This window comes from Phasianus colchicus, chromosome 10 (genome assembly GCF_987193195.1).
Source record: "Phasianus colchicus chromosome 10, bPhaCol1.hap1.1, whole genome shotgun sequence".
Taxonomy (NCBI): Eukaryota; Metazoa; Chordata; class Aves; order Galliformes; family Phasianidae; genus Phasianus; species Phasianus colchicus.
The window spans coordinates 11,513,344-11,539,358 of NC_143445.1; the positions used below are offsets into that span (position 1 = coordinate 11,513,344).

Here is a 26,015-nt window from a genome sequence, read left to right on the forward strand (position 1 = left end):
CTTATTTAATTAATTAGGCTGGAAAAGAATGACTAAGGTTTGACTATATTTAAATTTCAGTTTCCATCTATGTTGAAATCAAGGTGTATTTGTCTTTACAAACATCCATGAAAATGGCTTGATTTTTTCAGAGATTACAAATTCGTTGCTTATGGTGTGCATTAAGAATGACCCTATTTAAAAAGCTTAGTCAGGAATATTATGTGCTGCTTGTTGAAACTCTGGAGGTGAGAAAAAGCACGTGACCTAATGATAGTTTGGCTCTCTCCCTGTATTTACACTACCTATGTAGTATGTACAAGTGCTCATCTGTGCTAGCACACAATAATAGGGATAGGATATCTAGCTGTGTGTGAGACTGAATCCTTGTTTATTCCACTGTTGCTTTTATGCAGATATAATCAATACTTTCATACTTAAATTCTCCTTTTGTTTTTCTAACTACCACTGACCTTGCTACCAGGATGAAACAGAGTAAAATAAGCAAATTTTACCTCTGAGAATCCAGTCTTCAATACAAAGGTTCTACGAGCTTTGTATTAGACATGCTCTGAGTATGTTAGGAAGGTATTTGCCTTCATTCCAGCAGACTAAATTTTATAATTAATGTTCAAAGGAAAGCGTACATGTGTAAAGGACATGATGCAGTCTAATGCCATCTCAGACAACAAGTGACTGTAATGGATTTACAGAGGGCTGGCAGTATCTATCTTTTATTAATAAGAAGTGCTGCAGTAAAGGAAAATTGCATATTGTTGTAGTTGTGTAGATGATACTATTTTTTTTTTTCAGTGGCGGAACCAGAACTTGGTGACATCTTAGCACAAAAATCTAAGACATCTTTGTACGTTTTCTTGCTTCTTGTTCATGAAGTTATATCTTTTATTTCTTTGGTTTACTTATTTCTTATGATTTAAAATTACGCTGTTCATGCCAATGAATTCAGCTCAGGTTGACCCTGGAGTGTGTTCAAGCTGGAGCTTGTATGCTCCTAATCCAAGGTCTCCTTCATGAATATCTTCCTTGCCTGCAGACTGACTGCTGGAGCCTGTTCTGTCCTGTGCAGGCACTGGTGTGTGAGCAGATGCTTCATAGTTTTTGGTCAGTTCATCATTATTTATGATATAGTCTGTGTCCTCATTCTTCCGCTGATCCTGTATGTTTCAAACAAGGAAAAATACCAGTGAAAGGAACATTGAAGAGGATTTTATAAGGTTTAAATGAAGAACAGGTTAGATGCAATTCCTTTCACTTAATTTCTCTATTGTTTCAATTACTAACTTTAGATCTTCAAGAAATTTTGATGATGATTAGGCAAATAGTCGCTTACTATGTTCAGCTCTTGGACGGTGTTGTGAAGTGAATTTACTATTCAGATCTCTAGGATAATTGGTGCTTAAATATCACTGACATTAGTGAGATGGAGCAGCCAATGCTTTCTTTCATTCTCTGACTGAATTACTTAAAATCTGACTCATGAGCTGAGTTTGTGTGTCCATTCTTGAAAATGCCGCATGGCACCTTCTGGGACCCCTCTCTACAATCCTGAAGAAATCCCTATAATCCTTCACTATGAAAGTAATAGGCTTTAGGAAAAGCACTGTGCCAGGGTGTTCCATTGAGTACAGTGACTTTTGGGGTACACTTGAAATATCATTGACCAAGTTAGGTACTTACGCTGTATGCACTGGGGCTGGTCAGAATTCTGGCAACAGGATTACACCATTCAGGTAACGTCGTTGTGAGAGGTGGACCGGCATGTGTTAAAATAGGTTTTAGGTATCTGTGAAGTTTGTTAAAGAAAACTTCTGTGTGGATTTGATACTAAGATGCTTCTATAGGAAACTTCATTATAAAGCATAAGGGCAATCAGCCAACTGGATGGAAACAAACAAAATAGTATTTATTTACTCATCCATTATTGCATTGATTTTTACCTCGCACTAGTCTTGATGATGCAATGCTCAAAATCTGTCCTGAAGCACAGCAGAATGGCTGAAGTGAATGTCATGGGGTACAGAAATGGGAAAAGGAATTGGAAGAGATGCAATATGCATTAGATTATCCTGTTTGCTGTTCTCATCCACTCTTTGCTGTAAAAGTGTGATCTTTCTAAACTATTTCCAGTTATAATTGCATAAGATGCAATTGTATCAGCTATTTATGTAAAAACGGTAGCTAACAGTTTCTTAAACATATACTAAGTTTTCTGTAAGATGAATGGAGTTCTTCAACTGGCAAAGAATATTTCACGAAGTATCAAGTTTCTTTATCCTAAGGAGTGTACAAATGTTATTCTCTGTAATACTCCATCTTCAGTATTCAATGCATTTGTTTTGCGCAGTTGTTTTACAACATTCAACATATTTGTTTTACATCAATGCTTCTTTACATAAAAGCATGCAAAAACATTAAGAACAGGCTTTATGTTAATGTCTCACACGTCTTTCCTATTTTTTTCATCCATAAGTGCTGTATTGAGATGAAAGAAAAACTTGCTCATCTTAAGCAAATATATCATCCTTGTATCTGCCAATAGCAGCTCCCTCAAGCTGACATATCTTCTCTGCTATTTTAACTTGCCAAGTCATTTTTGGAGTTCTGTGGTAAGCAGGTCTGTCAGATTTTTTTTTTTTTTTTTTTTTGCAAACAAGAGAAAATTTTCATTATTGATTGTTGTCCCTCTGTCTTCTACTCCTGTCCCAGCTCTCTTCCTTTCCCTCCTTTAAGAGGAAAGTAGACATAAAAAATCAAATGATGACTTGAGTTCTGCAGAAATATTGTAGAAATGCTCAGTGAGTAACAGTGTACGTCTTAGACCTAGTCCTTCCAGTACCATCTCTTCCTTCATGCCACTCTATATAAACTGTCTGCTGAAGAATCTGAGTCATGTGAAACCCTCAAAATCTCAGTTACAGATTGAAAGGCTAGATTATGTACTTGACTGTCCTCTGTACTACAGCCATAGCAGTTGTTCTGTGGAGTCTGGTATATGTATATTTTCTTCTGTGCAATTCTAAAAAATTTTATTGCATCTATCGGAAGATCATGTGATTCCTTCATCCAAAGATCAAGTTCTATACTGAGTTAGTGGGAAAGATGAATATTGAGTCCACTTGAATAAATAAATCTCATCAAAACAACAATCCAGGTGGGATCAATCAAAGTGGCAATCTGATGGGATTGTGTAGGAAAGTTTACATCCTTCTTTTTCTGTAGGAGCAGGAAAAACAAAACAAAGCACCTTCCTGACCCAATTTTATTTGGATCTCGAAGGAAAAGACCTCCCAAGTGGTTGAGAGCCATTTTTAAAATGCAATGTATGGAAGCTACCAGTTAGAGCTGTTTTGTTTTCAGCATTTCAAAAAACAAAAAAATGAACCTGATTAGAAAAAACAAAGCTGCAAATAAGAGCCTAATTCTAGTTTTTTCATCATTGGAAATAATGGCATTGTTAGTAGTAACAACTAGAAGTATTTGCACTGAGTTGTTAGACCCAGTGTGAAAAATCGAGGCTTTTCATGGAAGCTTCATGTGATTATACCAAGTCCTTCCATTCTGTTCTTTTATTTTCTTCCAGTGTAAGTAACGGAAGATGAATATTTCTTTGCATTTCCTCTTTGAACTATGATCTCTTAGTGGGGTCTCATGTCTAAGCAGACTTATAACTTCATAGTGAACTATATAGCCCTCAGTCTAATTTGTCCTGTTTACCTTCTGTGCTTTGTACAGACAGCACATATGCTTGCATGAAGCCTAGCATCATACCAGATGGGAATAGGGAATGTGTGCTGAAACAGGCAGACTACTTGGCCAGCATTAATCTTCAGTGTGGGGATTTCTAACCTAACCCCTTTCCTCTCCCCAATCTTTTGATCCACCAACACTTTTAGGATTAACTTCAGCAACTATTTGGTTGCTATGCGTAAACTTGTATGAATACCTCATTTTGGACTGTGACAGATCTTCTAAATCTCTTTCCTTTTCACATTTGTTGTGCGTTGTCTATGCTTTTGCTTTTCAGTCTCGTGAGATGCTGTTTAAAGTGAAGTAATTTTTCTCTATCTTGTTATGATGCTTCTGGTTCTGTAATAAATTATTTACCTCTTGTTCCTTACTAGTTAACTAGTAATTAATTATTCAGTCCACTGAAAGAGCTTAACTTGCTGGGCCTATTTGTCATGTTTTAATGACCTATGCTGTAAATGCTTTCTCTATTGTTGGCACGGTTTCTTTATGGTATTACAGTCGTAATCACATTGTTCAGTGCAGCATGAAAGGGGAATTTTAATCCATGTGTGATGCTGGCATTTCAAGAGTATATCAGACATGGGTTATAGCATTTTAAGACTGGCAAAAAAATCTTATCACACTCCAGTTGCTCTGGTTGCATCTCCTGGGAGAAAGAATTTAAATACAGTAATAGAATAAGATGGATTTTGCACAAAGGCTGCATTAAAAATTGGAGAAAAAACCCACAGTCGTTTCTTAGCAGAACTAAGAAATTATTGTCTAACCAAATCTATGCCTTCCTAATACAGGACTGGGGAAAAGACAGCAGAAATAGGTTGTATCAGACAACCTACTCTTAGACTTGCATTTCAGCTCTCTGTGCGCAGAACAAGCATGGCTCAGATACTGTACTGTGTAAAGAGCATTATTATTAATATTATTGGAAAAGTGGTGTGATAATTTTGAAGTTGGGAAACTGAGTTTGATATGCCTTCATATGCACATGTGGTCCACCATATAATCAGTGTACAATACTGGCATGTTAGCGTGCTTTTGCTCATGTAATCAAATACTAAATTTTCCATTGAGTCCTCATATGTCCAGGCTTCTACTCTCACAAATCTGTACCCTTGTTGTCACTTGAACATCCCTTTGGCCTGACAGTTCCAGTCTGCTGTCTCCACTGTCTGGACACAGTTCCTCTACACCTTCATTGCTGCCACACTCAGTACCGCAGTCAGTGTTTGCCTGCTCTCTGGTTCTGCTTCTCTTTTTCTGAGTTTGAATCATATGACTACTTCTTGCTCAGCAACAAGGAAAGATAATGCTTTTGCAGAGAAGATAGTCAGGAAGACAGCACTTTGGGTCTAATCTGCAGATACGTCTGGCCAATGTGGCCTGAAGTAAACCTCTCACAGATGGTTTGCCGGGGCTGACAAGGCTGAGCAAGTGAAGCGGGGGCTGTTGGAGGATGCTCATGAGCAGCATGCTCAAAAGCAACAGGACCTTCAGGGAGTTTGGGTCTTTGGGTCTGTTTAGCCTTGAGAGGGGACCTGATCCAGGTCTAAGTTGTGGGGGGCAGAGTGGTGAGGGCAGACTGTTGTCAGCAGTGTGTGGAGACAGGACAAGGGGAAACGGCCAGAAACTGCAGCATAGGAAGTTCTGCACAAATGTGCGCATGAACTTCTTTATGGTGAGGGTGATGGAGCACTGGAACAGGCTGCCCGGGGAGGTGGTGGAATCTCTTTCTCTGGAGATATTCAAGACCCACCTGGACACCTACTTGTGCAACCCGGTGTAGGGAGCCTGCTTTGGCGGGGGGTTGGACTTGATGTTCTCTGGAGGTCCCTTCCAACCCCTATGATTCTGTGATTCTGTGAGTTGCTCATGAAATAGAAGTTGTTTTTGTAGAAAGCATATGGATAGCAAACTTTTCAAAGCTGTACAATGTGATATTCAGACTGAAATTTCACATTTTCAAGGTGGAATTTGAGGTCTTTCCTCTAAGTTTAGATAATTTAGAGAAAATCTCTTGAGGATTTTTCAGTGGGAAAACTTGGAATTGCTTGACTTTTACCTGGCACTTCCCCCCTTCCCCCCCCCCTCCCCCCCCCCAAAAAAATATATATATATATATGTACAACAAACACACACAGCCCGAAACAGCTGCTATGGAAATTTGGAGATTTTCCTTTCATACATCAAATGTTTCACAAAATTACAGGTAATATGTATGAAATCTTCAAATGAGAGTTGTCAGGTAATCCTGATGGGAAATGCCAATGTCAGTAGCCATATATTGATAATTTCCATTATGCAGAAAATTCTGAGATTTGAAAATAGTTTTTTGCCGAGTTTCAGAATGAAGAAATTGGAATCTCAATTATTCTTTCAATCAATAAGCTGAAATGACCATGTTTTTGTTCAAATGTCATCACCAGACAAAATTTGGAGAATATTGGTAAAACCACTGTTTTTAACTTAATGATATGAGCTGTTCAAAGAGAAAAATAGCAAGGCAGAAATGTTGTGACTGTTTTGAATCAGACTTAAAGGAAGTGCATTTCTCTTTTGCTCGAAGAGCAAGTCCTAGTCCAACTCCAATGGGTTTGCTAAAGAGCAAAACAGTAACTCTTACATCCTCATTTTCTGCATGCTTGACTTGAACTTTTGAGAGAAAGTTTCAGCACTACGAAGTACTGCATTTGGCTCAGAAGGTGTTTTTTGCCTTTTGCCTCCTCACATAATGGTGGTTCTGTAACTGAGTGTAATCCCACCCCTCCCTAAGGAGGCAAATGCTCTCACACTACAATATGGACTATTAAAAAGCCCTAAAGTGCAGGAGTTCTTGTGATACTAGTAAAAATTACATCTAGTTTTTCTTTTCTTTTCTTTTTTTTTTTAAGAATACTTTCTTAAAGCAGGTAAGCTGTGTTATAAGTACACATTTGTTACAGGTATGCCCCTAAATACTGCTTTGCTAGGTGTTGCATTTCTGCTGTATGCATAAGTCTCTAGAGGCAAATATCACCACTCCCAGAATCTTTCCATTGTGCAGTGTTTTGAAGGTTTCTTTGCTACTGCAGCTTTTATTTTTAAAGTTACCCTGTTCTGAATATTTAAATTGGAGTTTGTGAATTATTTATGTCATGAGTTTATTATTTCTTTTTTGTATTTATGAAGAAACATATAGAATATATTTAAGGAAAATATTTCTGTTCATTCAGTGTTTTTCCATAATAACAGCATATTTTATTTTGCAACTTGGTAGAGTTTCAGTTTTTAAAGAGAGGAGTTTAACATTAGCTATGTGATAGTATAAAGAGCAAATATTTCCATTTTTTTTAATGTTTGCATAGGAGCAAGCAAACCATGAAACTTTGATTATCTGGCTAAGTTCTGCACATGGCTTGCTGCTGCTAACAGCTGACTGAGATTATTTGGTTACTTTATACAACAGCTTGTGTGCATGACTGAGCTGGTGAGGCACAGAGACATCTCCAGGTTTTAAATGCATACACGGCAGATTAAGTTTAAGAGGGGTTTCTCCTCCTGACCCGTATAAGGGAGGATGATCTTTCCTCTCGTACGAAAGAACTTTCTTCAGAAGGGGAATAATTAGTGTAGAGTGGTTCAAAAAAAAAAGAGATCATGATTATATAGAATTCAATCCTTAGAATCACAAGTATATTTTTGAAAAGACCACAAAATCTAAGGTGATTTAACTTGTACAGATAACCTAAACTGCACTGGGGAGAAAGCTAAAGAGGAGTGACTACATCTGTTCTAAGTGATATTTTAATTTAGAGTCAATATTAGTGAATTCTGTCTTGCTGTTTGTGACTTTCTCTTTTTTTTTTTTTTTTTTTTTTAACGGAGTGGATTAAGAAAATATTCCATAACTGTTGTAATCTGAAGTACTGAGCAACTGAGGATAAATGGAATCATACTGCAGGCCTGCAAAGTCAAATTACTGTGTCTCTTTAAGTGATTACTAGGTTTAGTCACACCTGAGGGCAGGGAGGGTGGATGAAAATCAGGGGTAATAAAAACTAGTTTAATACATCCTCACAGGAAAGTCTGTTTGTCTTACAGTAAGGTTCCCAAACAAGATGTAAAGTTAGACTCAAAGAATAAACTCTGGCTTTAATTCAGAATGTGACTAAATTTTGAAGCTTGCAACTTTGAAACTAGAGGCCCCGTAGAGATGTGTGCAAAATGGAAAGACTTGATAGAATTAATCTTAGTTGAGTCTTTTTACAGATAAGTAGCTGCTGACAGATAAGTGGCTTGTTATCGGGTATGCACTGAGTAAAATGTCTGGTGTATTTGCAGACCATGGGTTTCTAGTTGAGAGCTCAATGAAAAGAAGAAAATTGAGACATCTTACTCAAGTTATTTGAAACCTATTATTTCCCAAATTTAACGCTTACATGAAAAGAAAAAAATCTGAAATGTAAATGGAAACTTGCTTAGATAATTGATGAGTGGATAATGCAGCTACTTTTGAAAAGAGAAGGGTAGGACATGAGGAAGGGTAGGAGAATGCTCCTATAATACTCAGATGAAATATATGAACAGATGTGAATGTCAGGCAAATTAGCATTAGAAAGCTCTGGAAAATGCAGAACTATACGAGGCATCTAAAGGGAAGAAACAACCTCCCTGATATCAGATGTATAATGTGAAAATAAGGAAATGACCATCTGTCTAACAACAGCCACCCCTCTCAGGAGAATGCAACCAAATAATCATATACATGTCTACATTTTAAAATGCCCCAGTAAGAATGAATGAAGTCTGTTACATATATGTAAAGGTTATGATGTGGAATAGTGATGAAAGCCATGAAACCATGATAATGTACAATGAAGAGAGAAGACTGTGGTTTGCTTATGACAACAGCCATATAATTCATTATAGGAGAGCATATAATAAAGTCAAAGAGGTAGCTTTCAATGAGATATTGTATAGGAGACTACAAAAGAGATGTTCTCTATTACTGGATAATGCCCGAGAGACTTCTCAGAGTTGCATATTATAGTAAGTGTCTTCAAGAAAAAAAAAAAAACAAAACAGTAAAATAAAAGGATATTCTTGGGGCTACAGTGCAGGAAAAGAAAAAAAAAAAAAAAAAAAAGAAGGGTATTACTGGTGTGCATGTGATTTTTTTTCAGAGAAAAGTGCATGCTTCACAACTGGCATCATTCACAGGATCTATCTTCCCCACCATCAGACACGTTATAGCAGGATATGAAGAACAAAGCTAATCTAGCAGTCTTTCATCAATAAAGAAACACAGGCAAATCCCTAGGCAGTCTCGTCCTGTAGTGTTGGAGCTAATTGGAATTGAAACTAAGATGAGTTTCTTTCCCTTTGACTATAGAGGAATCTAAACAACTAGATTAGACGTAACTAATAATTAGGTATCTAAAGTTTGATGTCATGAATTTCACTCTAGGACATAAAAAAAAAAACTGAGCTCCTGAGGCAAAATATAAGTAACCAAACACAGCATCTTCCATATCAAGAAAATTAAGTCAGAAAGGTAAAACAAAAGATAGATTGCTATGAAATAATTTTGATGTCAAAGTCAACAACAGAAATAAAAACTTTAAAATCATTAGGCTTGTGAAAACCTAAATGGCAATGATATTCATAGAAAGAATTTCCTATCAGCAAATAATAATAAAAAAAGAGTCCTGGCATATTTGAAGGTGTAGGAAATCTCACAGAACCCTTGAAAACTTCTATTTGGGCAGCTTGAGTACAGTACCTGTGCTGTAAATGGTAATCTTCCCTGCAGAAAGGAAACTTTTGCTTGTGGACACTTTTTAGCTTGGTTACAAAACCAGAGAGAGCACTGACATGAGCAAGCAAAACTGTTGCGTTAGAAAGGAAGGAGGAACAGTGCTGTGATCTGGCTGTGCTTAGAACTTTAACACCTTAAAAAGACTGACGCCATCTGCCTCAGGTGAGATCACTTTCAAGCTCTTCACGTGAAACGCATCTGTTGTATAAGATGCTTCAGCCCCAGTATTGGCAGAGGGAAAATGTGCAGAAGAGCAAGTTAGCAGGGATTTCTGTGTTCTGCATGGAATATGGTGCTTCAGAAGGATGTTCTTGACATTACTGCCTGCTTGAGAATGAACCCCAAAAATGTATGTGTGAAAAATGAGAACTGGCACTGTTTGTGTACATTGCTGGCCACAAACCTAGTCATTCTCGAGATGCAGGGAGTCTAAATCTAAATCTAAAGGTTAAGCACAGTGAAGTATAAATTGGTTTTGATCTAATGAATTACTTCAGTCATATCTTAGAGAAAAGACTGGATTCAAATAAAATGAAAAATACAAAGCTTCTAGAAACCTCTTGCAAATAAATGATATCAGGTATGATGATCTCACGCCTACTAATACTGTTACTGGGATTAGCACTGTCTGCATGGCCTCTGCTACAGAAGTGGAGAGTTGGAGAGCAGGAGGGAGCTGGAAGCAGGAATGGCTAGGAAGAAGGTAATGTGAGCATACTTTCCAAACGTTATGGGTGTAATTCCACTCAAAGTAAAATACTACAATGAAAGCAAGGCATGACAGCTAGAACTTTGCAAGCAGCAGCTGGAATAATATTCTTGCTTACAGTCCTCTAGTGACATGGATTGAGAACTGAAGCCAGTGCATCAAAGCTATGCTCTAATAGAGAAAGAACTCTTTGGCATTTTTTTCAGGAAATTGGTTATTTTATCTTTACAGATATAGCTGCAGTTACATTTAAAATGGTCCACAGGTCTATGGAGATATTTTCTGTCAAAATCTCCAGCTTCTTGCTTTGCCAAGATGCAAAGAATGATTCTGGCTATGAAGGTGCAACCTGAAAGGGAAATATGATCCTGTTTGAGAAAATACTGTAAAAAACAAACAGAACCCTTCAAAATTTTGTAAGAAAAGGATGAGCTATGAATGGGGAAGAAAGGCCTGGAGAAGCAATGCATCTTATATGCTTACCTGTTTTTGTGAATGTTGACAAAAACTGAGAAACAGAAGTGATGATTCATACATCTTTTAGACAGGAAAAAAAATAAAGAATGACATCTATTAAAAAAACCAATCTTTTTCTCTATTGTAAGCTTGGGGAATAAAGACAAGTAAATAAGGAGATGGATATCATGCCAGAAGGGAAGAAATCAGTGATTCTAAAGAGAATGAAAACTCCGAAGGTTTGTTGAAAGCTGTTTGGTAAAGCAGTGAAAGATAGACCAGACAGCTAATCTCTTGGCTCAATATCATAGAATTACAGAATCCTTAGAGTTGGAAGACACCTTTAAAGGTCATCCAGTCCAACTCCTCTGCAATGAACAGGGACATCCACAGCCAGATCAGGTTGCTCAGAGTCTGATCCAGACTCTGGCCTTGAAAGTCTACAGAGATGGGGGATTCGCTGCCTCTCTGGGCAACCTATTCCTGTGCCTCATCATCCTCACTGTAAAAGATTTTTTCCTTATCTCCTATCTAGATTTACCCTCTTTAAGTTGGAAATTATTTCCCCTTGTCCTATCTCCACAAACTCTGCTAATGAATCTTTTCACTAGCTCCTGGTAGGAAAGGTCGTTCCATCTCTTGGATCATTTTTATGGTTCTCTTCTGAATGTGCTCCAACAAGTCAGTGTCTTTCCTGCACTGCAGAGTCCACATCTGGACACAGTACTCCAGGTGAGGCCTCACCAGTGCAGAGTAGAGGGGCAGGATCACCTCTCTTGACCTGCTGACTATGCTTCATTTGAGGCAGCCCAGGATATGGTTGGTGGCTTGGGCTGTGAAGGCACATTTCTGGCTCATGTTCAGCTAACCATCCACCAGTACCTCTAGGTCCCTTTTGGTAGGACTGTGCTCAATTCTTTCATACCCCAGCTTGTGTTGGCGGTGGAAGTTGCCTTGACCCAGGTGCAAGACCTTACACTTGGATTTACTGAATCTCATTTCTCTTGAGCCCACTGCTCAAGCTGGTCTAGGTCCCTCAAGCATGTCGACTACGCCCCACAGCTTGGTGTCAACTGCAAACTTGCTGAGGGTGCACTTGATCCCACTGTCAATGTCACTGATGAAGATTTTAAAGAGTCCCAGCACTGATACTACTTGTCGCTGATCGCCATGCAGACACTGAGCCATTAACTACCTTCTACTCTCTGGATTTGATTCTGCAGTCAATCCACTCATAAAATCCATATCTTTCCAATTTGGAGAGAAGGATGTTGTGTGGTACTGTGTCAAAGGCCTTATTGAAGTCTGGATAGGTGCAGTCAGTGGCTCTTCCCTTATCCATTGATGCAATTATACCACCGTAGAAGGCCACCTAGATTGGCAAAGCAGGATTTGCTCTTGGTGAAGCCATGCTGGTTTTCCTATATCATCTCCCTGTCTTCTATGTGCCATAGTATAGCTTCCAGGAGGATTTATGCCATGATCATTCCTGGCACAGAGGTGAGACTGATAGGTCAGTAGTAATATGAATGTACAAGCTACCCTGTGATCAGAGAGGTGTGTATCCCTACTGAATACAAAAGTGGAGCACCAAGATGATCATTTTTGAGTGAGGTTTGTGGCAAAGCCAATAGTAAAAAAATAAAATACCACGCAGTCATAAAATTATATTATTGCTTATTTGTATACTTGTGTGAAACAATACTCATTCCAGATGAGGGAGTAGATTCAAAGACCATGTAAGAAAAATGGGGCATGTTCTATCCCTATTTTTGGAATAATGCTATACTGACTCATGTAACATATTGTGCTTATAGGCAGTTAGGTAATGAATAATAGCACTCACTACTGGGAGTGTCAAAAAAAGAAAAGTCTTTTAATCTTGCTGAGCTGCTGAGAGCAGGATAGCCTCTGTAAAGCCTTGTTAATAGAAAGCTTGTTTAGTTTAATATATCCTCTGAGAACCTTTAGTCCTGTGAGCAGATTGGCCCAAAGATTATGTCTGCAGATTCTCTTGCAGCTTTTTCTGATGTGTGACCCACGTTACGTGCACAATTAGATAGCTGGATGAAGTTGAAAGTCTCTAATGGGTTTGTGAAGAAAGCACATTAAGAAGTGGAGGGCTCAGTGTCTGAAGAAGATAATATATTGCACAGGAATAGGTTCCACTGTAATTCAAAGAAAGCAGCCTTCTAGCAAGCCAGATCTTTGCTTTTGAAAGGATATTTTAAAGTAGAGAAACACCAGTTAGAAAATACAATGTAACATTCATGAAGATATATGGAAATTTCAGAGTGAAGAACAATTGAGAATAATGAATGATGACAGAGATCCTAGCAAAAGGAAGATTTTTACTGAACAAGAATAATAGCAGCTTTAATAATGCAAGGAGAAATAAATGTGAGGTATTTATCCTAATATTACAGTTTAAAATTCTAAATTGGTTAAATGAAGTATTTTGCTTAGGAATAATGGCAGATTAAAATAACAGTACAGAGGATCCATATTAAGAGATTAAACTGCTTTTTGATCAGTGGAGAAATTTATGAAATATAGAAACAAATCTAAAAACTAGCACTATATTTCCAGTTAGGATAGCTATTCTCACACTTTCTATTACCTGTCTAGTCTGCAGTGGAATGGCCAAACTCTTAATATCTGTCTTTGTGTGAAAAAGTTTCCTGGAAGACTGTGAATGCTAGAGAACAGTAGTGGGAGCAGTGCGCTGTGATGGGAGAGCTTGAGATGCACAGTTGGAAATGTAGCTGGATGAACGTGGGAAAACAGGATGAGACTAGAAACTGCAATGAGAATATATAAGATTTTCTACTATTTTACTACATTTTTAAGGGTATGTGAGGACTTAACAGAATGAAAATGTACTTGTTATCAGGAAAAAAAAAAAAAAAGTATAGTTTTACAGCAGGTATTCAACTTGCAACAATCATTTCCTGAAGAAATCACAGGCTGTGTGAGAAAGGCATGTATAATCAGATACTGTAACACACATAGAGCTGTGCAAGCTGAGACAATGGGGGGTACTAGACCTTAGGTCTCCTGCTCTACAACCTATGAAGCTTACTTGTAGGATTTTTTTTATTTTACTTGCTGCTGGAGAATCAGCACAATGGTACCTGGATCTGCTACAGCATGAGAAAATCTGTGCCCTTGTGATGCTGTCATTGCTGTGTTTGGCCAAAGGATAAAATGTTTTTGTAATCCTTTTTTACAGGATAACTTTGACACATTACAAGAGATGTTGTGGATATTAGGCAGCAGTTTCAGAGACGTTAAGCCATTTTGCTAAGGCTTGCCTACCTCACGTCTCACAGTTCATTATGTTTCCAAAGAAGGATTCTGGAGACACGCTATGAAATATATTATTGTTTTAATTTGGCATCTTTCTTCTTTGTCATTGGTGCAACGGATTGCACACATACCAATGTAGGCACAGACCCAAATGCAAACAGTAGTAGAGATGGGGAAATGTACAGTGCAGTATGAACGAGCATGAGGTTTTCTTATTCTTGGTGTTTCATTATAGCCTGAAAAGTCAGCTACTGGGGTTTCAGCCATGAGTCACTCATTAAACAAGAGCCAGCTATACAGTGCACAAACAAGTGTAGCAGTTCCATGATTGTGATTTGTTAAAAAACATATTCACTGAGATCACTGCTTCTCTTTTTCTTTCCTCTATTCAACAGAATCCTTGCTCTGAACTCCTCACTAGATACATGAGATTTCTGTCTCATTAATTAATAATCCAGAATAGAGGTGACCTATTAAGAGGATGGCAATTTTTTTCTAAAATCCATGATGGTATGCCAGAACTGTGGAGAGTTTAGAATCTGGGAAATCTAAAACATACTTATGAGCCCACTGGATGTCTTACTAGCAGTAGTCATATAGTCATATTTTGAATACTTAATGAAATTTACATAACATTGCAGCATAGAAATGGTTGAAATGTTTGACATTTATGCAGTGTCTGTGAAGATATAGAGTTAGCAGTGCTCTACCAGGAAGTGAGCTGGCTGAAAGGTCACATTCTTCTCAGAAAAAAAAAAAAAAGGGAAAAAATAGTAAGAAAGGCTCAAATAAATGTACTTGCCTTGGCCTGCAATTTATTACTGTTTTGCACTAGACATTATCTAAACTTTGAAGACATGATTTTGAACTAGTAGACATTTATCTTCCCCCTTCTTACTGTGGAATCCGCAGCCAAAGTATAAAAGAGGCCTAACATTGCAAATAGTTTTTTAAAAAATATGAAAACAAAAGGACCAGTCCAGGCTTAGCGAATCATAATTTTAAATCACCTGATATAAATTTTTAAAGTAAGATCTTAGATTCTGATATTTGGTACTAGAAACTTTTCCTATGTCTACAAATGCAGACCTCAGTGATGGAACATCATAGACTGTGTGTTCAGAATCTTTTTATCACAACTTTCAAGAAAATGTGTAACTGTAGTAGAATGGTAATATCTCTTTAACCTACTCATAAGACTGTAGAAAGTTGTATATATAGAAAATAGAACTTGTCAGATAAATCAGATTTTATCCTTGGAAGAAATTACAAGTTTGATTGATAAAAATGATCTGCATTTAATAAGCTGTGTAAGACATTTATAATGGCATTATGATTGAAATTAGCACTTCACAGTATCAATAAGACATGCATTAAAATGATTAAGAACTGGCTGGTTGATAGACTAGAAACAGTAATTGCTGGTGGAGAACTGCCATGGATTGGTGAGTGTTTCCATGCAGATTTTAGAGCAATCAGTAGAAAATTTGATAATTGGTAACTTTATCACTGTTGGAAATAGAGAAATGTATGTATGGATGATATAGATTAAATCACGATAAAGGCAGTGCAGTCGTGCAGTCACACCTTAGTTGCTTTGTAAGCTGGATTCACTCCAATATATTTCCTTTAGTTGCACTCCTGGAAACAAATAAGAAGAACCAGCAGTTTCTGCAGTAGTTGTGGATTGTAGCTAAGAAGTGAGGTCTGGGGTGGGGGGAACAATGCATGTAAGCTGTGAGCTAAGAATAAAACTAGTGTCAATACCTACAAAGACTGTTAGTGAGACTAGTGCTGAAACACTGTATACCCAGTGTGGTGGTCCATATTCTAAAGAGGTTTCAAAAAGTTGAGGAAGATGTAAGATCTCTTTCAATCTGAAAAAAATCTGGAATTCCATCCATTTTCCTCAAAAAGATTAAAATAGCACAGATCTATATCTGCTAAAAGATTAAAAAAAAAAAAAAAGTAGATGTTTTAGCAGCAACTACCAGTGGGAAACATTCCGAAGGGAAGCAGTAAACTCTCCATTGCTGACTTTTTTTGGTCAGAAATGGATACATCCCTGATATGTGTTTGTATGTGTTCCTGAGATCAATACAGGATAAAACTTGAGTCTGTGATAGCCAGGAGGTCAGAGTGGATAATTTAGAGACCCCTTGTGCTAAAATTTGTTCTTTTTAATTTAATTATTTCAAACATGAGAAGCACTTTGACACTAGGAAAGTCATTTCTTTCTGAAAAGATAGTTGGCATAGTACCCAAGAAATGTTTAACTTAAGCACCTTTTTTTGGTATTTTCTTCATTTCTTATGTGCCTTGCTGTCCCAAATTATGTCTGTGCAACCTTAATTTTTAGTCTTTCTAGTTATTTAGCTCTGCTTCACTTAGCATGGTAACATTCTGTGCAAGCACATCCTCTAAGCTCCTCTTTGTTTTCTGCCAGTGGAATAAATATTTCATGGTCTTTGCGTGTGAATCTGTTATTGAATGAGTTTGACAAATCTGTATTGCCTTTGTACTCAATTATAATCATTAGCTTGGAGTCTGTCAGCAACAGAATGCAGAGGACGCATAAATAATTTGGCATCTTGAGGACTTTGTGAGGTACTTAAATGTAAGTATGATGCTAAACAATAGAAAAATTACTGCTTTATTGCGGTATCTATAATACTAGCTTTGTACATGGCCCTGTATCACCCTGGGTAGCTTAGATCAATGTCTCTCCATGCTGCAGCTTTCTTTGTTCCTATGCTACCCATATCTAAGAAAGAGAGCAAGCAGCTGGGGATGCCATCTATGAAAACACGAAAACATACATATATGAAAAGAGGGGAAAAGAGGCAAGCTATGATGGGGCAGGATATTTCTAGTGCCTCTGCCCATGGCAGTTCATCTTCCAGGAACAGATGCTAATCTTCTGGGCAGTTGGTGAGATGCAAGAGAGAGACATGACATACAGTTTCCAGAAGCAGGATCAGCACCCAATCCAGTATGACAGTAGTTGGCAGGAGCTTGATGACTTGTCAATATCAGTATTATGAAAGACCTAAATGCAATTGTTACTTTTTAGTTTCACTTCAGCCAAAGTCTAAGAAGGAAAATTTCCCTTCATCTGTCCCTTTTGGATGATTGGCATTGCCATGATCCAGGTAAGGGCTTATGACAGCTTTACTACAAATACTTTTTTCCTGTGCTGCTAATCGTTTTCTACTGGATTACCATTAAAACAGCTCCCTTGGCTATTTCTATATCTCCATAGATTGCAGCAATAGCTTTTGAAGAGACAGAAATATGTATGAATTTCTGTATCTAAGCATGACAGTGGGAAATTACTCTGGATTCTGTCATAGCAGTTCCTGACTATTGCACATCAGAAGGGAAGCTCCTTCTGATCAGAAAATAATTCATGGGAGTTGACAAGTTAACATTTATAATATAAATATTTTAGATTTATCAGATAAAAATGCTTCAAGGAAAAGTCAGAATTTTCCAAGGACATTTTTGTTCAGGTGAAACGGTTTTTTCCTATTGAAAACAGTTGTGAGAGAAAGTACTTGAGCAGCACAGTTAGGGCCCAACCATACGTGTAAATACTGCTTTGTCTGACCTAGAATAGCGGTCAAGGACAGAAGATTATAAATATTTTGGTGGTAAGAGAACTACACTAGTCTGTCCACAGTACTAAGTAAAGTCTCTGGATATTGAAGGAAAAGGGTAATCAAGTACATTAAGTTACATGGAAAATTGGATAAAATGTAGTGTGCTTTAACAAAAGCAGATTGCGTCAGGCTAGAGCAGTATCTTTCTTTGATAAGATAAATGCTTTGTTAAGCAAGGTCAAGGTAGCAGATCAAATATATGTACATTTAAGTAAAACATGTGAGATACAATGCCTCATGGGGAAAATATTCAAGAGAGGCAAAAGGGAATAGAACACATTACAAGATTAATTTCCCCTGTAGGCAGCTTGGGTCATCTTACAAAAGGCATCCAAGAATTGAGAGAGGTTGTGTGAAATGTGCCTTGGGCCCTGCTCCTATGGTCATAGCTTTAAATGTAACTGGGACATGAAAGCAGTTTTCACAAGTGGATTTTATAAACAGCTGCAAATTAGGACGGAATCGCCAATACAGAAGACAATTAGATTACTTTAGCAAAAAGAGAATCTTGGAGACAACAATAATAGAAAGAGAAGAAATTTAATAGTACCAAATATGATCAAGCACCCAGTGACTAATAAAATGAGAACACTCTGCAAAACATTCTTGCTTAACACATTTTCCTCCTTAGCTGGCGAATACATAGTAACAACACCCAGTAAGGGAAGGAAAGCTGCTCAGTAGCTGGAGTGAAGCAACATTGCTCTGAGCATCTGTAAACAGATACAATTTTCTCAAGAAATAAAATACTTAGGCATAAGGTGATTTATCACTCCTTAATAACAGCTTTCTGGGATATTTTTTGTAATTCCTAGATTTAGCTGTAAAAAAAGTACCTCTTGAATAACATGAACTTAGGTTTGTTCCCTTTCAGTATCTAAAGGGGAGCTACAGGAAAGAAAGGGACAGACTTTAGCAGGGTGTGTGGCAGCAGGACAAGGGGAAATGGTTTCCAACTTAAAGAGGAGAGATTTAAGTTGGATATAAGGAAAAAATCTTTTATAGAGAGGGTGGTGAGGCACTGACTCAGGCTGCCCGGTGAGGTGGTCAGTGCTCCATCTCTGGAGACTTTCAAGGACAGCTGGACCAAGGTCTGAGCAACCTGATCTAGCTGTGGATGTTCCTGTTCGTTGCAGGGGGGTTGGACTGGATGACCTTTAAAGGTCCCTTCCAACTCTAAGGATTCTCTGATTTTAATCCAGCCAATTATTGACTAAGCCAAGATTTCCATGTTCTGAATTCAGAAGGTGGTGTATTTTTGTAGCCTGCTTTATTTCTGAGAATTTATTAATGCAACTCTCCCTGCTTCTGAAATAAAGTGTCTTTAAAATATCTTCAAAAAGAAGTACCATTTGAAATGCAGAAGCTTTTGTCTCTGTAGTTCAAAGTCTGGATAAATAGACAGGTTTTTCAAAAGACCTTGGCAGTTCTTACTGACTGTTTTTTCTATAATGTTAATTATTTTTAATTCACACTTAAAGTCCAACAAATGAGATTTTAAAGGGACTATGTTATAAAACCTTGATATTAGCTCTCTTTTTTTTTTGAGACTGAAAGAGACTTGAAACTGAGAGAAATGAAGGACAGAAGAAATTTAGAAACTATTTGAACTAGTGGAGGCAGTTATTGAAATAATATGATCCTGTGGTAATGATGAAGTTTTGAATTGGTAACTTGAAGTTTTGGTGTCCTGTGACAAACAATTCAGTGAACTCATGGTTTCCAAGGTGATGGGCAGGTCTGCCACATGAAAAAGAATATTTGGACTGGTTTTTATGTGGTCCACAAAATAACAACGTGTGTTGGAAGGTATATGATACAAGAAAATACAAGGTCTGCATTCTTCCTGGTCTTTTACTGACTTCATTTGTGATATTTGACAGGCTGCTTATCTTTCCATTTCTCCTCCAGCCTGCTTCCTCCCTCCCTTTCCTCCCCCCCTTTTTTTTCCTAACCTTTAAGATTAGTAGTAAAGACAGTCATCTTAGCAAGAACTTCAAAATCTATGGTTGAAAAATGTGTCACATAATTCCTAGCTATCCTTTCTGACAGGTATTTGCAGAGGAATTCAAGGACTGGACAAGAGGAGAAACTGAGACACACTGCCTAATGTGCCTGTTCTGCATCAGAACATGGCAAGCTGGTGGTGTGTACTGTAACAGCACAGGGCTGTCCCTCGCTGTGTTCGTGAATATCATTTACTGTAGGCGTAATCAGAAGTTACATTCTCTCCTTGTATAATTCCCTCCTTGATTTTGTTATTTCTAGTCTTTCCTCTTGTAGTATCAGGCTGATTGTCATTTGCAGTAAAGTGCACTGACAGTGTGAGCAAGGTGCCTAGGAAGCACGTGCTTCCCCTCCTGTCACTCTGGGACAGTCAGTGAGGTGTTCTGTGTGCCCTGTCAGGTGAGTTGACCTTGTGGCACTTATGTGGTTATAGTAAAGCAGCTAAATTATTTGAATTCATCATTCCAATTTTGAGCACTCTTTCAGTAAAGTTTCACTTTTCAGACAGTTGTAGGAAAGATTTGTGATTCACTTTCCACTCTCTTGTTATCAGGTGGTCTGCTATGCAAGCTAGATTTGGGAGAGGAGGCTCACCAACTTTAGCCTTCTCCCTATACTCTCTAAGTCCTGATGTCTGGCGGAATGATTAGGAGGTGGCGAAAGCCCTGCAATAGAAAGACAGAGCAAGAACTTCTGTGCATCGACAGAAGTGGGTCTCAAAAACGTTGGCCAGTTTGTATCAGTACATACTGCATGCAGAAAGGATGGACTGGCAATAGTAATTTTCTAACTTTTGAAACAGTAACACTGCAGCTTTGAAAGAAGAGTGAACTATTTTGCTGTGCTGTTGATGTTTAATGGGATACTGCTAAGGGATTGCATGCTAAATGCCATGAGTGTTCACTTGCACAGTCTGCCCTCCCTCCTTTCTTTTCCATTAGGATTCTCTTTTCTTTTTCCTCACTTCTTCAGATTTTATCTGATTGACATCATTTTCATGGGTTTGACCCACTTCATGATTCATCTCCCTCTGGATTAGGAGTTTTGCTTCTGTCACTGTTGAACCATCCTAATGCACATTATCAACCTATTAAATCTTCAGACAGCATGTCTTTGTTTGTGTTGCCTCTTACATTGCAGAGTTTCCTCAGAAAACTCCTAGTGATTTAAACTCTAAATGTGTAAAGTTACCTAAAATATTTTCTTAAAGCTTGCTGCTCCTAGACTGCAATCACCCATTTCCTTCATACTCTACAACCAAATACTATCCCTAAATGCCCAGATAAGGCGCAATGATTATTAATAATTAATCTGCTTGTATCACAGCTCATTCTCCTGTCAGATAACTGTCTGGAAGTGTCATTCTGTATCTCTCTCTGTCCGTTTGGTAATACGTCTGGCAGATTGTTATTCTCTATGCTATACAGGGGTTTCTGTTTGGTTCTAACGCAGTGTTGAGCACACTGCAGTCCCTAGTTTGTTACTGAGAGTTCTGAGAAGCAGTGTAGAAATAATAAAAATATAAAGCAGGGTTTTGCCCTTATATTGTGAAGGTTTTCCAACACAATATTCATACACACATAGTTATACCCACACTCCCATTCATTTTACTCTCTACCTTCAAATTTTACAGATAAAATGATTCTTTAAAAATGATTCCTATTTATATGATTTTACTTTGTTCAGTCAAAGCTCGAAATTGCACTAGAGAATTAAAAACAACTGAAAAAAGCAAACTCATAAGAAATAAGATAGATACCTTTATTGCTTTTCATTTTGTCTTCCAAATGGCTCTTATTTAGTGTACTTTTATCCAGTGCAAGAAAAATTCCTTCAAAATGAGTTCTCCTTTAGCTTTTGGGTATGAATGCAATGATTTTCCTTCTGCCACTGAATGCTATCAGACCTTGAAGCTGGCTGCGATGAATTATAGAATGCTACTGTCAGTCACAGCTGTTGATCTGATTTTTATTGGGACTGAAATTGACAATTCCTAGTAGTTATTATGTTGTTCAGTGGAATATAGTCGATATCATTGGCAGTCTCCTACAGAGGCATATAGGTGTACAGTCTTTAGTCTATTGTAATAAAAATCTGTGCATTCCTTTTCCTCTTTTAGAGGAATTGATGGTAAATAAACTATTAGAAAAGGTGGATGGCACCATTATGCAGAATGGCATTCTTATTATGATGTACTTATAAAGCTATTTCCTCCAAGGCTTTATCTTTTAAATGGAGTAAACTTCCTTCTTTGCAACAAGCATGACCAAATGTCATCTTGTCCCCAAAGCCTTCCAAAGCATTCTCAATCTGGGTAACTAAATTTCATTAAAGGATTAATTAAGTATCTTTGTGGATATGGAAAGATTGCAAAAATATTACTGAAAACACAGGAGCATTCTCACATTTTGATTCTAGGACTTGACATAATTGATTAAAAAAACCAAAAGGTTGTGAAAACAAATGTAAAAAGTTCAGTTTGTTTCACAGACTTTTGGAGTTCTATTCATATTCCTGCTTTTAAGGAAGACATCACTTGTTGATGGGTGTTTGAATACACAAAATCCCCCTTAGGCTATTTGTGCAGGTGTGCAGATGAATGTATGCACACCAGGAGCCAGTGCAAAACAGAGATGATAACTCTGAAAAATTGATTTGTTTGTGAAGTTATATTCTTTGTGGTATTAAATTTCAGTATCTCTTCAAAGAATAACCACAGTGCTTAGACTTTTTACAATTTTTTGCAACATTATTTATTAGCTCAGGGCATGTTTACGTTCAGAGTTGTATTACTGACTCTTAAATCAAGCAATTCTCACATAAATTAGGTTTGTTGAGTGCCCAGTGAACTACGGGTGTCCACTCAAAGATTTGCTCTGCTTTCAATTTGTTTTTAAGTATCACTGTTGAGCCAGTATAACTTGAAATAAAGGTTGGGTATAAGTTCCCCAGCCTACATAATTGGGCAATGCTGAAAACAGGGGAAGAGAGATTTTCTTTATAAGTAATGCCAACAGACCTGTAGTCACATAAAGCAAGCTGTTGGCTAAAAAGAATTAGCAAGCTTGTGCAACACAGACCTCTAAAATGGATTGCTTCCCTTTCTTATATCCTGTCTAGGCAGTGCGGTTGGACAGAGGGTTCTGTTTTGTGCCACTGCCAGAGATGGAAATGTCTTTGAGAACAGAGAAAGAAGTATCTTATTTTCGTAATCAGCTGTCAGTCAAGTGTGGTGATCGTTAAATTATAGTTGCTTTTTTTAAAGTGATGATACAGTTTTGTTACAATAGGTTATGGGATTCAGTTTTATACCCTTGCTGATATTCCATTTTCTCATTGCTCCTTGGACCTTTCTTATTCGAGTAGGTACGTGCACAGGAGTTACAGCACCTGCTGCTGAGCTACTGCAGTGTCCTTATCATAACAGTTTCTGGAACAAGTTCCAGGGTTTTGAGGTACTTTAGGGTACTTTGGTGTTGTAATGCTCAGTACTGTACCACCTAAGTCCAAGTTCCCCAAGTGCGTGCTGCAGTTATGAGCTCTGGGTTCTGCAATAACCAGGCTTAGGCATGAAGATTCTCCAGAGTCCAGATGAGTCCAGATGAAAAACCATGGAAACAGCAGATGAATTAAATGCTGAGGTAGACTGGGAAGCCGAGGTGCCTCCCCTTGCTCAGGTCTCTGGTCTAGCAGATACTCCTAATGGCAAGTCCGTCTCTGCTTGGGGCCTTGAACTGGATATGGTGGTAGTTACCCTCTGTAACAGTAATGCTCCCTCCCCTTAAATCTGAATACCTCATGGGGCAGGGGGGTAGAGCATGTTGGGAAGACTTCGATTCAGATTTACTCTGTGAGATCCAGAGCTGAAGTCTGCAACAGCCAGGATGATGTTATGCTCTGAGGTGGGTATCAGTTTGTCCTGTCTAATGTTATTAATATTTATTTATTTGGACGTAGCCTTGAGCCTCAGTTTCCTTCACAAGGCGTGCTTGAGGCTTTAGAGTTCCATTATTCTCTCTACTTCATTGAGTATTTCATTGCTTAGACAAGATAAAGTCACTGCAATAGGAGAAACAGAGGTATAAGTGCCTGAAGGAATTCCCACTTTTTTTTTTTTAACTGTATCCTCTCATATAACTTCCATGGCCAGCAAGCTCTGTTGGTATAGGGAAAACCTGCACAGTCTTGTCATCTAAGCACACCTAGAGAACTGGAGCAGACTGATGACATAGGTGGGGGTGACAACGTTGTGAGTTTTGCTCCAGGTAGCAGCTGGCTTGCTTGTTTGTTCCCAGGTGGAAATGCAGACACCCAGGGCAGAAATTTAGCACCACAAAATGCAGGTGCTTCTGGGTTCACAGACAAAAAGTATTGTGTTTAGATTGATAAGTGTCACAGTATGTAAGAACTTGGAAGCTACTTACATGTTTTGGATACTTTTGTGGAAGTATTACAGTATGCTGCTTTTCAAGCTCTTATAGCAGTTGAATATACTGAAAATGTGCCTTTGAATTCAATGGTATTGTTTCTTTGGGTTCATCCTACAAATTATGCGATAGCTATTATATGAAACAAGATTAGAGTCCTAAGTACACCAGGAGCAAAAGATATATTTTAATTTACTTCAGTACTGCAACCCTTTTGAGAAAATTACTTACATAGAGAAACAATAATAGGAAGAGTAATTCATGCAAGACGTCTGTGCAAATCAAGTCAGTATGTACTAAAAGCAGCAAGTAATTGATATCCTTGGGCCACTGAATAAAGACAAAATGGAAAAGAGAGAAATACTGTACTAAGACTAAGAATTATTATCAGAATTAGCAACTTTATTTAGGGATCTGCCTGCAAAGAGGAAATTTATGTAATTCCATTTACCCTACTTAGCCACCTGAGGTATTTACTCTAAAATTGCCAGCTATTCTTTAACTTGGGATTGCTCCTCTCTGCTACCTAATGAAGCATAGTCCACTGCTGAGATGCACTGCTTTCTGTGGGCTGAGGTCACAACAAGGATTTCCTGTACTAAAAAAGCCAGGTTTGTGGGATGCAATATTTCCTAATACAGTGGACAGTGGACCTTTCCCTAAGATTTTAATATTTTTTATGTTAGTATTCAGATAGATACAGCATCTGTGCATTTGAGGCTAGACACTGAAAAAAGAGGCTTGTGAAGTCAGCAACAAACGGTGTTCAGAGAAAACACGTACAGAAAAAAACCCACAGTATTCTGAAAAAAAGATCAACCACCAGATTTGACTACAGTAAGCAGTTCTTTTGCAGGACTATTTTTAGGTGATCTTAATGACATAAACATCACAAAAAAAAAAAAAAAAAAAAGGCAAAACAATCACACCTTACTTGTATCTTTAAAGAAGTGTAATAGTGCTTTGACAACTAACCTCAAAATTAACAGATTTACCTATCTGTTCTCTCAACATAATCTCTAAAAGTCTTACTGGACTCTTCCTTCATAACTGAATGCTGCCTCTTCTGATCAGGGAGCTGCTCTCCAATAGCCAGGGCTTTGGAAAGAAGGTCAAGGTAATTATATTGAGCCACGGGAAGGAGGAGGAGAGAGAGTAGTGTGGGAGATGTGTGGGAACACACGGAGTGGAGGGGACTATTTAGGAGGCTAAGTTCCTTCCTCAGTCACTGTTACACTCAGATTCCTCTAATATTCCTCATTTCACTGCTGAGATTGGGTCTAAGGCAATTGATGTGTATTATCAGGTCACCATTGCAGTCACAAATGAAATAAATGTCTTATAATCACCATTCTCACCTCAGACACCTTCTTTATTCTGTTTATAGCTGTTTTTCTTTGCTTCCATGTCTCAGTTTTTAATATGCAGATAATAACTAGTCTCCTCTTTTTTACATACAACATTATATCCCAAATTCTGCACTTAATATATCACATTGTAATTCAGCATCAGTAACAACTCTTACTGTTCTTTCATTTTTCTTTGTATCCTAGCTGGTAAATACTTCCAAAATAAATATCATGTCTGTGATAGTTATTTTTATATTTTGATCTGTGATCACTAAGCCTGACATTTGTTTTTGCCCTTTGCTCGTCTCCATCAACAGAATGTTATGACTGAATTATGTCTGTGAATTACACTGCAAGTCTCTTGCGTGGTACTGAATGCAGGTTTATTTTGTGGGTTAGTTATAATTTACTTTGGCTTTTAGAAAAGCAGGAATTGATGTCACTGCTTGATATCTGTACAAAGAACAGCAGGAAACGTTCAATTTTCTACTCCTACATCTAAATGTTCTCTTTAGTTGTGAACTGAAACATGTTTGCTAACCTATTGCTGTA

At 37.8% G+C, this 26,015-nt stretch overlaps 1 protein-coding gene across 1 annotated transcript in view; it reads right to left on the reverse strand.

The window, feature by feature from the left end:
* Positions 1–696: 696 nt before the first annotated feature.
* SLC9A9 (solute carrier family 9 member A9) overlaps positions 697–26,015 on the reverse strand; it is a 172,627-nt gene continuing 147,308 nt past the window's right edge. The window contains 3 exon segments of the mRNA XM_031596281.2: positions 697–961; positions 963–1,154; positions 1,678–1,783. Of these exon segments, the coding sequence (XP_031452141.2) occupies positions 929–961; positions 963–1,154; positions 1,678–1,783 (331 nt within the window). The 3' untranslated portion in view covers positions 697–928.